Below are 13,056 nucleotides of genomic sequence, written 5' to 3'. Positions count from 1 at the left end.
CATGTCCTTGAAATAAAATACCTAATTAAGAGCCATATTCAAAATTAAAAGTTTCTTTCATATTCTTCATGAATTTTCTTTTTTACTTTCCATCATTGAGGTATACTTTACATATAGTAAAATGCACAAATGTTAAAGGTACAGATTGAAGAATTTTATGTCATTAATTTTATTTTTCATTTCTTTTTTTCCCCAGGAACAATGACAAAAATTAAGATTCATATAATAATTATTTTTAAATTTGTGATATTGATGTGATTGATTCACTTTCCAGGAAACACAGAATTCATGTCAGATTAGGTTGCTAACATCCGTTAAGGTCAAAGTGCATACAAAATGTGCAGTAGAGTCTTGGAATACCCAGGGATTCTCTGTAAGGTCAGTGCACCCTGCTCTGAGCACATCCCTTTGATATTGAGCTGATGACTTCCTATAGAATTCCAGTCTACACTCCTTCCTCCTCTGAGACTGGGAAGTGGCTTCAACCTTCCTGTTGTAATCAGCAAGGCCTTCTCCAAAAATTGAGTGAGGTGTGTGTAGCTGCCTTTACCTTGAATATTCAGGTTATATTTCCTGAGAGTGTTCTGTTACTTATTTTTCCTGAGCAACAGCTAGAACTTAATGTTACTGGGCTTATTGATCTGTCATGGTAAAGAGGTGATGAGTATAATACCTGAAAAGGAAAACAAGAAAGGGAATATCATCATCTTTACCTGTTTTTTAAAAATTGACTTACCAGTTTCCCCCCAGGCTGTAGGCAGACTGCCTGCCATGTTATGCTTATAGAGAGGAAAGTACCAAGCTAATGCTGCTGACCCCTTCCTTGGTTGAAGGTTGGTTGGGAAATATTTGATAAATCAAAGTAAAACCCAGGGGTGATGAGGCTAATAGCTGTTTATCATGTAAGTGGTAGATATTGTGCTAGTTAGGAGGAGGGCTTCATTTTAAGTGACACCATTATCCCCACTTTACAGAAAAGTAAATACAAACTTTGAGAAATTAAACAAATTGCTCAAGGTCATGCATGTAAGCAAATTATTTAAGCAGAGCTGAGATTAAATCCAGTTTGTCTGGTGGTAGGGCCTTATATGATAGGAAAACCTTAAGGATTGGTTAAGAGTCAAATGGAGCCTTAACAGCTGCCAGTGTTGGGAAGTTCAGTGGTACCTGATGAGTGTTTCAAGACAAGAAAGTATGGAGTTCTTTCAAGCTAGAGAATGCCTGACTTGAGAAATTTAAAACTACTAGTAAAATCAATATCAGTAGTAGATTTCCCTAACAGTGGAAGAGGAAAGTTTGGGAAGAAATAGTTATAGAAAGCCTTCTCTTTTGGTAGAGAAGCCAAAAGCATAGGATGCTGAAATACTGGAACAAGGTACATAATAATATTTGCTAGATGAGTAGATAAAGACATTTCAAGGTCATACTATAGCCTTGGGATCAGTATTTTGCTGATTTCATAAAATGAGCTGTGCAGTGTTTCCTCCTCTTCTGTTTTTTGAAAGAGTTTGTATAAGATTGGGTTTTTCCTTACATTACATAGATTTCACCAGTTAAGCCATCTAAATGTAGAGTTTTCTTTGTAGAAAGAATTTTAATGATGAATTTACTTTCTTTAATAGAAAATTGGCCTAATCAAATTTTCTACTTTATATTTTGTCAATTTTGGTCAGGCATGTATTTCGAGGAATTTGTCCATTTGTTCTTTTTTTTTCTTAGTTACCAAGCTTTTGGCATAAATTTACTAGTAATATTCCATTGTATTATTCTCTTAATGTCTGTGGCATCTGTGATTGTATCCCCTTATTCATTTCTGTTACTGATATTCTTTCTCTTTTTTTCTTGATCAGCCTTACTAGGAGTTTGTCAGTTCTATTAACTTTTACAGAGAACTAACTTTGGCTTTATTAATTTTTTTCTATTTTATTGATTTTTGGTATTTAATTTTTTTTACTTTGGATTTAATTTGCTTTTTAATATAAGCTTCTTAAAGTAGAAATGTAAGTCATTAATTTTAAATATTTCTTCTTTTCTACTATAAACTTTAAAGATATGCATTTCCCTCTAAGTATTGTATTTGCTGCATCCCACAAATTTTGACGTTGTATTTTCATTATCATATAGTTTCAAATATTTTCTAGTTACCCTTGTGATTTCTTTTTTAATCTATGGGCTACTTAGAATTATGTTCTTTAATTTCTAATATTTTGGGGCTTTTCTAGCTATTTTATGGTTATTGATTTTTGTAAGGTTTCTTTGAAGTAGCCGGCGCCAGAGAAAGAAAGACGAGCAAAGTTGAAAGGGATAAGTAAAGAGGCTTTATTGGAGAGCTCCCGGGTGGGGGTAACAAGTCCCCGAGAGAGGGACCCGGGCGAGCCTCACAGTCCCACGAGTGGAACTAGAGAAGCCGCCCCGCCCAGAAGTCTGAGTGGGTTTATATAGGTTCTTAGGGCTGCGGGAATGGGAGCTTCTTCGGCCAGGAGATGTTGGCGCGAGGAGTAAGGAATTTCTTTGTTTCAGCTTTGGGACGGGTATGGAGGAGTAGGAGGGGCCTCTTCTTTTTTTCATCAGGGAAGGCAGGGGTACCTGCCACCAGCCTTACAATTTTTAATTTAATTACTTTGTGGTCAAAGAACATATTCTATAAGATTTCAGTCTTTGGAAATTTATTGAGGTTTGTTTTATGCACTCATTCCATAATTTCTTGCGTTTTGTAGTTATTGGTTTCCATAAACACCCGTTAGGCCAAGAATGTTGATAGTGGTGTTCAGATCTTTTATAATCTTATTGTTTTCCTTATATCCTAGCTATGATAGTCTTACTAATTTCAGTATGGTAATGCAGTATGCTGCAGCTGGGACCCACAGTGCACTCTCCTCTCATTTCTGCCTGTGCAGGCTCCCTTGCCTCCCTAGACTAGTTCACAGACCTCCCCTCTGTGCTGCAGGCAACACAGTTGAGTCCTGTCGTACAGGATCTGGTCTGCAAGCCTGCCCTCTGGGTCCCCAAAGATCAATCCCTGACCATGCCAGGGAGAGGCGTGCTGGTCCTGAGTTGCCTATAGGGTGCTCAAGCAGATTTGATGTCCCTCTTCTTTGGGGTGTGTGGTGCTCTGATTTAGCCACCAGGCATGCAGCACCAGGGAGGGCCGGTGAGCAGGGAGCTCACAGTCTGAGCACCCCTTAGTCCACTGCAGGACTTTAAGAGGAAAGATTTGAGCCTCAATCTCTGTGGAAGCCTCAGTGTGGTGGCCTAGTTGTCTGTCTTGGCAGCCATGGGTAGGGGAGGGGAAGGGGATTAAAAAGAGTCTGGATGGAGAAAAGCTAGCACTCTGGTCATCTCTGTCCCTGTCTACAAAAGGGAGCCCGCCCAGAATGTCCAGGCTCTGGGGTCACACAGATTCTCTGGTACCCACTGGACTCTGGCTCCTGCAGTGTGGGCCAGAGTTGGGAAATGTTTGTGTGGAAATGAGCAAGATATAAACTGAGGGGCTGAAGCCCCCCTGGGGAGGACAGGGGCACACGGTGGGTAGAGAGGCAGTATGGTGCCTGCCCTCTTGGTTCAGGTCTATGGTAATGGGAAGTGCCCCCCAGGGGGGCTGGGAGCTTGGTGCTTTGTCCACAAGAAGCTCTCAATTTACTGGTGGCAGCAGCTTTTGGGGTCATGGAGGTAGAAAGTCTCTTTGGCAGCTCGGGAGACTGCTGACTTTCAGAGAAGTGAGGATGAGAGAAACAAACCATTCTACCTACCCTTTTCGCTGGACTCTAAGCCTCTCGGGGGTTGATCTCTGCCCATAACTTGCTGCTTCTTGTAGGTTCTGGCACTTTTCCCTCAGAATTACACCCGATCTCTGTTTGTTTGTTTTTTCTCTTTCATCTAAAACTTTTCCTTATTGAGACACTCTGGCAGCTGGTTTCTCTGGTTAGCCATCTCAATTTAATTTCTTTAGAGAGAGAGTATAAACAGAGTGCTTATTGGCACAGGCATTGGAGGTAGACATTTGGTTTCACCGTTGGCCTTACCACTTTCTAGTCATTTGAACTTGGCTAAGCTACTTAGCCTCCCTAAAATTCTGTTTCTTGATCTCTATAAAAGGGAGTGTTACCACTACCTACCTACCTCAGAGAGTTTTTGTGATGACTAAATGAGATAATAAATATATAGCCTTTTTAATATAATGCCTGGCATTTGGTACATACACAGTAAATATTTGCTATTATATTTGTTTTAGGGGACAGGCCAAACTGCTGAAAATTCAAAATATGGTGGTTTGAATAGGTAGAACTGTATTCACTCACAGGTCCAGGTTGGCAGGGTAGCCCTTCTCCCTGATGTCATTCATCCAAGGATTCAAATGTCTTTGTTAATCTACCTAGTCTGGCATGATGGCCTCTTCTATGTGGTCAAGCCTGGGTCACTGCCACTTTTTTGCCCCACTCTGCAGAAAGTAGAGAGGGGAGGAAGTCTGGAGCAAGTGCTTTCTAGACCAGTGAGTCACAGATCTAGTACATAACAAGTTGTACATATCACTTTTGCTCACTCTATTGGTAAGAGCAGCTAAAAGCTGTAATAGAATCAGGGAAATGTCTTTTTTCTAGGCATTCATATACACAATTAAAGCTCTGTTACTCTGTAAGAAATGCTGGTGTTTACGGGACAAGTTACCAGACAGATTTCTGCAATAGCTATGTCTGCTACTATTAAATATTACTACTAGCTAATTAGCATTACTATTACAGCAGAATTACCTCATACCTGTACAGCATTTATATAACTTCAATTACATACACTAAGATGGGTGAGGGAACAGTGGACAGATAAGAGAATGAATTTTCCCTGCTTCATGTGAGATGAAATGGGAAATATGAGTTATTTTCTGAGTATAATTCTTGTGTTTAAAGATAGATATTTTTAAACAACATGAAAACCAATCACTTTATCTGATGGAGAAATAGCAATCTGGTCCCATATTGGGAAAAGGCTGGCTAAGCTGGACTGATAATGTGTTGAGCTCTTGAGAGGTACCTTCCTATGAGATTTTCAAGGATAATTTCAGCTATTTCTTACTCTTACCTTATTAGCTGATTTAAGAACTTAACACATAGATAAGATTCAACTACCACTGCACTATTAAATTATTATATTACTTGGAAAACTTCTGTTACCCAGCTGTTTAGTTTACTAGTCACAATATATTGGGCAAAGAGAGTTTTTCAGTTAAGAAATTTATAGAAGTTGAGTCCTTTATAGTTAGACAGAAAAACTGATGTTCTTGTTTTGAGATAGTGAACATCTCTGTTGAAAGAAATGGAGAATAACTGCCAAGGGTGTCTTTTTATCATCATTTATTTTATACTTTTACAAAGTGCTAAAGGAGTTTTTATTTTGAAGCAAATAGCAGAATACATCTTTTTTTTTTATTCAGGAGTTTAATCCCCTATGAGTATACTTTATTTTAAGCAACCCCAAATCGTTAAAAATAATTTTCCACTAGAAATGAATTAGGATAAATATTCTTAAAACTATTGCTTCACAGAAATAATAACAAATTGTTCTCTTTTGTACATTTGTCTCATGGATTAAAATGATTTTGTTGGCAAGATTTTTCTTGCTTTTACTGTTTGTAAGAAGCACATTTTCTTAGCTAAATGAGGTACAGCAGTAAAATATTTTAGAATCTTAGGTGAGACTTAGAGGTCATTTAGTCCAACCTGCCTCTGTGTGCAAAAATCCCTTCTAGAACACTCTGTTGGGTGACCAGTCCTTTTATTGATGTTTCTATAATAGGGAGTGCACGGCTTTTTCATTTCATTTTTGTACAGTTCTGTTCAACATAATCAATACTGTAAGTGTCAAACCCTGATGTGCCCAGAGCAGTTTCTCAAAATTCTGAATCTAACCAACAGTCTGATTGCTGCCTGGGATTATGAAAATTACTTGGAGTTCTGTCCTTTTGCCATAAATCATGCCTTGGGAATTTAGAGATCATTTTCTAACTTTCCACTCAGTGCACAAGTCTCTTCCACAGCTTTCTGATCCCATTTCAGTCCTAGGACAAAACAGGTGTTCAACAGACACAGATTACTGAATATAATTTTTGTGTGCACTGTTGCTCTTTTTTTTTCCCCCCCCAGGTAAAAATTATTTATTATTTTTATGGAGATTAAAAATATTTCCTTTATATGGAGACTACAAAGGAAAAATTTTATAAAATTTTGTAATGAATATTTTGTAAATAAAGGTACATTTAGCTACGAAAGTGAGTGCTCAGTGTTTGAAGAATGACTTGGGATTGCAGGGCCTCAAATAGCCAGGGATTTGTGGAGCTGGGCCTCAGCTTAGCCCAAAAAGCCAAAGCAGATTTGGAGATGAGCAATGACATGTACTTACTCTTACCTCAGACTAAATAAAGATCCATTGGAATGAGAAATGAGAGCAAGGGATGCGATGACAAAACTGATTCTTTGTGATCATGAGGGAAGCCTCTCATCTTTGTGTTTTCATATATGACGGAACACTTGGAGGTAGTAAGTAGTGATACATAAAAGATCCTCCAAAATTGCTTCTATGTTTCTGATTCTAGGAGAAATCTTTGACCAGTTAGGTAAAAATCATGAGAATTGTGACTTTTAGTTCATTATAAAAAAATAATATATTAACAATTTTTGTAAGATTCATTAGTTTCTTACTGCTGAAACTATTATCTTCTATACTAGAAATAGTATCAATGTGATAATAGTGTCTTTTTTTCCAGCCTTCCAATCTGGATTATTTGAATTCTGGAGTTTTTAATTGACATTACTACTTTATTTCTGTGTAGTATATTTATTATTCTGCCTTTGTAGGAGCGGTAAATAATCTTGTTTGGTATTAAAAATGATTAACATGAACTTGAGATGTTGGCTACCTAAAAGGTTATATATAATCTCCAGGCTTATTCAGATAGAGTGCTGGATGTCAAGGGAGAGAATGTCATGTAAGACACCCCTGGACATACAATCTGGGATTTTATTTTAGAATTTATATTTATTTATTTATAACATTTATTTAACATTTATAAAATAAAATAACAAATGTTATTTTATTTTAGCATTTTCCATAATGAAAAGCAAAAGATTGTTTGGGATCCATAGGTATGATTTATTAGAAATTACATGTAAAGGGTTAGAGTTGAGGTTTGGGGTTTATGGGCTTAAGATTTTTAACTTTTTTCAATAGTACAATGCATAATTAATAATCACCTCCCTTTTTCTACCGATTAAATGAAGGGCATTCTATATTCTAATTCTTTGCAAAAACTGAAAAGTATATCATATTTGGAAAGTAGAGTGGAGGTAATCCAAATTAACCTTGTATAGTGACTTCACACATATACTTTGAGCCAAGACATATAATTCAATGATATGTCTTTGTAGTTGATGGCCCTTTATACTTACAAGTAGAAAAAGATATTTCTTGCTGTAGATTTAAGCATAGAAGACTCTGCCATGATCTTCTCTGTAAGGAAGTTTTTCATATAGGTACTTGAAGTTCACAGAGAACTTTTTGGAGTAGGGATTATAATTATTTGAACACTTATGGACTCTTTTGAAATTTGATGAAAACTACAGGCATTTTACCCAGCAGAATACCTATGTACATATTCAGAAATCTTTGTATACAGTTTAAGAGGGATGCCTGTTTATTGACCTCTTGGAGGCCATTCTTCTAGAACATCATAGGTGCCAGGTTAACTATCCATGCTGAAAGTGAACCTCAGCCCTGGAAATGTAACTTAATGGGGACTTATAGGATATCTGTAGCTTCTTTAGCCAAAATGATCTTGTTTTCTGCTGTCAGGATGTTAACACTCTCAACAATAACAGTTTGGACACTTAACATTTCTGGCTTTTAAAATTTTTTAGTATATTTCTCTAGTTAATATTATTTTTAAACCTTTTCTTCTTAATCTTGTTTATTCTTATGTTTTTAAAGTCTTCCTCTTTTGTATCACATTCTTTAAAAAATGCTTTTTATTGTGAAACATAGCAAACTTACTGAAACGTTATTAAAACACAAATACACACTTTAATGAATAATTTTAAGTGGAACTATCAGCCAGGCCAAGAAGTAGAATATTGCCAGCCCTCCAGCAATCTAGACTCCTAGTCAAAATGCTTTCCTTTTTGGTATAAGTAGTCCCTAATCTGACTTTTAACATATTTATTTTCTTGTTCATTATAATTTGACCTTCTCTATATTTACCTTTATATATATAGACATTTATTGTGTATGTTCTTTTTTTGTTTTGCTCTGCTTCTCAAAATTATGCTTGTGTCTTTCACGGTGCTGCAGATACCTGTAGTTCATTTATTTTCATTGTTGTATCATTGTCTATTATATGACTATACCACAGTTTGTTTATATTCTATACTTTGATCAAGATTATCATGATATTTGCCCAAGAGAACTTTTAATTTTATCTTTTTTTTTGCCTTTGGAACAGTTCTCTTTTCCTTAATAGTGAAGTCAGATATTAACTTGGAAATTTGTTACCTATAAATAATTTGAGAATTTAAATAAGAAATCGAAATCATTAATGAAGTTTTCTTATTATCTGTTATTTTACTTTCAAGACTACAGTCTATAATATACTTTATTTCTAAATATTTCATATATATTATATACCTGACCATCAGAAAAGTTAATAAATTCAGCAAATATTTGAGCATTGAGCATCTACTATGTGCCGGCACTGTTGTAGGTGCCAGGGTTGTAGTATTTTAATAGACGTGTGTTTTATTCATGATATATTGTTAAAATAAGCCCATATGTTTTTGTTTTAGGAAAGATTATAGTACAAAAAAGTATAAAGTGAAAAGTTTACCTTTTAGTTTCTTCAGCCCTATACCCAGCATTAAATTTTTTGACTATCCTTTCTAGAAAAAAATGTAATAATGTTATTTATCTATGTCCTTAAAATATTACATGGTGAAATCTTGCTTTAATTATGAAATTGCCAGAAACTTAAATTAGTAAAAGCACTAAAAATAGAAACAGTGCTTTATCTTCTCATTCTTCTATGTTAATTTTTCCCTCCCTGGTTATTTTAAAAGCAAGAATAATGGGAAACATTCTACTTTTATATATTAAAAATCATAAGATTTATTTATAAGGCACAATAAAATTTACCTGTGGGAAATAATAACCTTAAATTGCTATATATCTGTATTGTTTGTTTTTCCCCCCTCTCTTAGGCATTGTTGGAGACCATGTTTGGTGTAAAAGTGGTTATAACAGGTGATGCGTTTGTTCCTGGAGAAAGAAGTGTCATTATCATGAACCATCGGACAAGAATGGACTGGATGTTCCTGTGGAACTGTCTGATGAGATATAGCTACCTCAGGCTGCAGAAAATTTGCCTCAAAGCCAGTCTCAAGAGTGTTCCTGGATTTGGTAGGTTACTCCCACATTATTTTAAGTAGTTCATTCATTTCATATGTAATGTACCCATACTAACACTACAGAATAACTTAGTAAAGTCTATTTAAACATTAAAACCATTCCCATTTATTTTCCTCCCTGAGCCAAAAATAATCCCAGTTTCTTTTTTCCTTAGTGGATCTGTTATGACAGATGACTTTTTTAAATCTCTTTTTTGAAGCATCTTATTCTGAAAGAGAAAAACTATTCTCAAGGAAGTGGATATAGCACCTAAGGACCATTCATATTCATTTTAAAGGATATGGATTAATAGTTCAGTAACTTTGTATTGTATATCATACTTGTAATTTAGGCCAGAAAGTGGTCTGTGCTGATAAAGTACTTGTGATTGACTGATTCATTCCCATTCATCTAATAAATACTAATTGAACACCTATTGGTTCCAAGCATTACACTAGGTGCTGGTATTTTCTAGACTTCCCTAACCCATAGATTTTTTTCCCCCAGTCTTTTTATTGTGCTTATGTACTATAATATTAAAGTTCCTAGAAATGTTTATTTTAAATGGTTAGAAATATACTGCATTCATTGTGTATAAGAGAAGTAGGGATATTTCAGTATTGCATGATACAACTAAATTGCCTTCTTTCTGAACTTACTAGTTAATGTGATGTAAGTATGAGGAACAGATTATAAATACATTCAAACCAGTTATTCACATATTGGTATATGAAGCACCCACAATACTCCTGACAGCTTCATCAATTACATCTATACTTCTGTGATTTTTCCTGTGTAACATTTCTTATTTGAACTCTTTGCCCTCTAAACCATGTCTTTATCAGGGCACTGAAATGATTTATGATTTGTGAGGGCAAAGGGCAGGTATTGTCCTCAGAATAGATTAATAAGGGTGTTTGTGGTTAATTTACTAAGTGTGTTTGTGTTTTAGTTGCCTCCGTGCTTATAGTTTTGTCTTTCTCTTTGCCACTCTCCCAATATAGTGGTCTCAAAGTAGTCAGATTTCTTACATTACAACTGGCTTTCCCTAGAGAAAACACTCCCAGAGGACCAGCAGGAGCTGCAATGTATTTTGTGACTGAGCCTCGGACTTCAAAGAGTTATATCTGCAGTATACTATTGATGGAAGCAGTCACTGTCCTCAAAGATTCTAGAGGAAGGAGCATAGACCCCACCTTTTGATGGGAGATGTGGCAAAGATCTTAGTATCACAACTACCACATCCTTAAAAAGACTGATCAGGAAAGAATAGAAAAGGCATATATTGCCAATAACAAGAATGACAATGTCTTATTCCTAATTCTACATGAAATATAGTAACAAGATATTAAAAATGAAATTATGCCAATAAGATTCAATATGTATATGATGTCAACAGAGAAAAATGCAACTGACAAAACATGACAACACTAAAAGAAAATGAAAAAAATCACAGTTGTGGTAATGAGGAGTAATGAGAAGATGGAATCCATAATTAAAAGCCTTCTTAGAAAGGTTTTTGGAGGACAGCAGCAGCTGCCTGATTTTCTTCACGCTTTAAAAAAAATTCACAAGGGCTGGTGGGGGGGGGGTGATGGCGGAGTGGAGGTGACCTCCTGGATTCATGCTCCGGGAGAGGAAGGCATGGATCTCAGCCTGCCACAATGCTAGAGGATCGCTCCCCCGCAAGAACAGCGGTGTGAACCCACGGAGAATTCCCGTGTGACACAGATAGCAAGAAAAGACTGAGGTGAACGGGAAATAAGATTGCGAAAAATCTGGAGAGTGCGGGAGGGACAATAGAGAGGGGAGCGTGGGACAGCTGTACCCGCCTCACCAGCGAGTGAGGTGAGTTCAGCCCCACAGGAAAGCGGCTTGTTTCCCCACTGACCTCCACACCCACTCACAATTAGGGATCTGCCTGAAGTCGGTGCAGAATCACTGCGGGAGACGTGGGGCTCTGTGGAGAGGAGACATTAGTGGGAAGCAGCTTGGACTCCTGGAGTTCTCCGCTGGGATGGCACTTAGTGGGGGAGGGTCTGAGCTGGGCTACAGCGAAAGGCAGTGAGGAGATGGCAGTGAGGAGATGGCTGAATTGCCACTTTCATTTGGTGGCTCTCTAGCCTGGGGGCTACTGTGGGTTCCTGGGCTCGCTGGGTCTCCGGCTCCGGCACCTGCCAGCCCCTGAACATTCACCTCCAGCACCAGCCATCTGTGGGCGGGCAGCCGCCATTTTGGGGGCCCACGGCCTAGCTGCTGCGGAGCCATAGGGTGCCCGGCAGCTCCCTGGGTGGCTCCCTCTGCTAGTCTGTGGACCCCCACTAGGAGCTCTGCCCTTGTGTGAACACTGAGTGCTTCCCCGGTAACGAGAGTGTGGAGCGCGGACCTTGCGGACATTGGGGTGGGGCAGACCATTGCCCATGGGAGCTGCAGCAGCTGGGGCGCTAGGTGAGTGAGGGGACCGCCCCCTGCCCCTAGCCAGTGTCTTTCGCCCGGAAAGAAGCAGAAACCACCCTTGGAGAGGAAGAGCCAAAAAAGAAAAAAACAAAAAAAGGTCACTTTTTGCCTGAAACCAGTGTGAATCCTGGCTGCTATTTGAAAGTTGAAAGTCTACAGCACAGTGACTTAACTCGTCAAACCGGTCTTAGGTCAAATCAATCCTCTGGGGCTGGACCCACCAGGAGCAGCCCCCCCAACTGAGGTAGAAAAAGTCTAAATAATACATAACAGGCTCCCCCTAGTGACAAAGGAAGCAACACACCTAGACTGCTACACAGCCTAAGAACAGAGTGCATGGCGTGCCGCTATCCAGACTAAAGCTGAAAGAAGAGATCTAACGATTGATCCAGATGGGGAGAGCTCAGCGAAAGAACTCGGGGAGTGTAAAGAATCAAATGGAAATCTCGCCCCCAAAGAGGAAAACAGCTCTCTACCAATTGACACAAACCAGATTCAAAATAGCAACATGTCACAGGAAGAATTTCAAATATGGATTATAAACAAGATGAATAATATGCAAGAAAAAATGGATAACCAACTCAAAGAAACCACAAAAAAAAAAATCCAGGATTTGGAAGAAAAATTCACTAAAGAAATCGAAATATTGAAGAAAAATCAAACTGAACTCCTGGAAATGAAGAATTTATTTAGGGAGCTACAAAACACAGTGGAAAGTCTCAAGAGCAGGGTAGATCAAACAGAAGAAAGAATCTCAGAGATCAAAGATAACACTTTCCAATTAAATAAGTCAGTCACAGAGATAGAGCAAAGAAATAAGAGAAAAGGCCTGAGTCTACAAGAAATGGGGGATTATGTGAAGAACCCTAACGTGAGAGTTATCGGCATTCCTGAGGGTGAAGAAGATAAAAAGCAAGGGTTGGATAAGCTATTTGAAGACATAATTGAGGAAAATTTCCCAGGCCTTGCTAAAACTCTAGATATACAGGTTCAAGAAGCTCAAAGAACCCTTGGGAGATTCATAGCAAATAGGAAGACACCACGTCACGCAGTCATCAGACTGACCAAAATATCCACTAAAAGGACCCGTCTACAAGTGTAAGGAGAAAGAAACAAGTAACATACAAAGGAAAGCCCATCAGAATTACACCAGATTTCTCAACTGAAACCTTGTAA

At 37.8% G+C, this 13,056-nt stretch overlaps 1 protein-coding gene across 4 annotated transcripts in view; it reads left to right on the top strand.

Annotated features, from left to right (window-relative positions):
• LCLAT1 (lysocardiolipin acyltransferase 1) overlaps positions 1-13,056 on the top strand; it is a 183,304-nt gene that overhangs the window by 69,149 nt on the left and 101,099 nt on the right. For all 4 annotated transcript variants that reach the window (XM_069494230.1, XM_069494229.1, XM_069494228.1 and 1 more), the window contains one exon: positions 9,237-9,435. In XM_069494230.1, the coding sequence (XP_069350331.1) occupies positions 9,237-9,435 (199 nt within the window). The remainder of the gene's footprint in view (positions 1-9,236; positions 9,436-13,056) is intronic.

The sequence above is a fragment of the Eulemur rufifrons genome, chromosome 19, assembly GCF_041146395.1.
Source record: "Eulemur rufifrons isolate Redbay chromosome 19, OSU_ERuf_1, whole genome shotgun sequence".
NCBI lineage: Eukaryota > Metazoa > Chordata > Mammalia > Primates > Lemuridae > Eulemur > Eulemur rufifrons.
The sequence above is the reverse complement of the archived record's forward strand: the minus strand, read 5'-3'. Positions and strand labels throughout refer to the sequence as shown.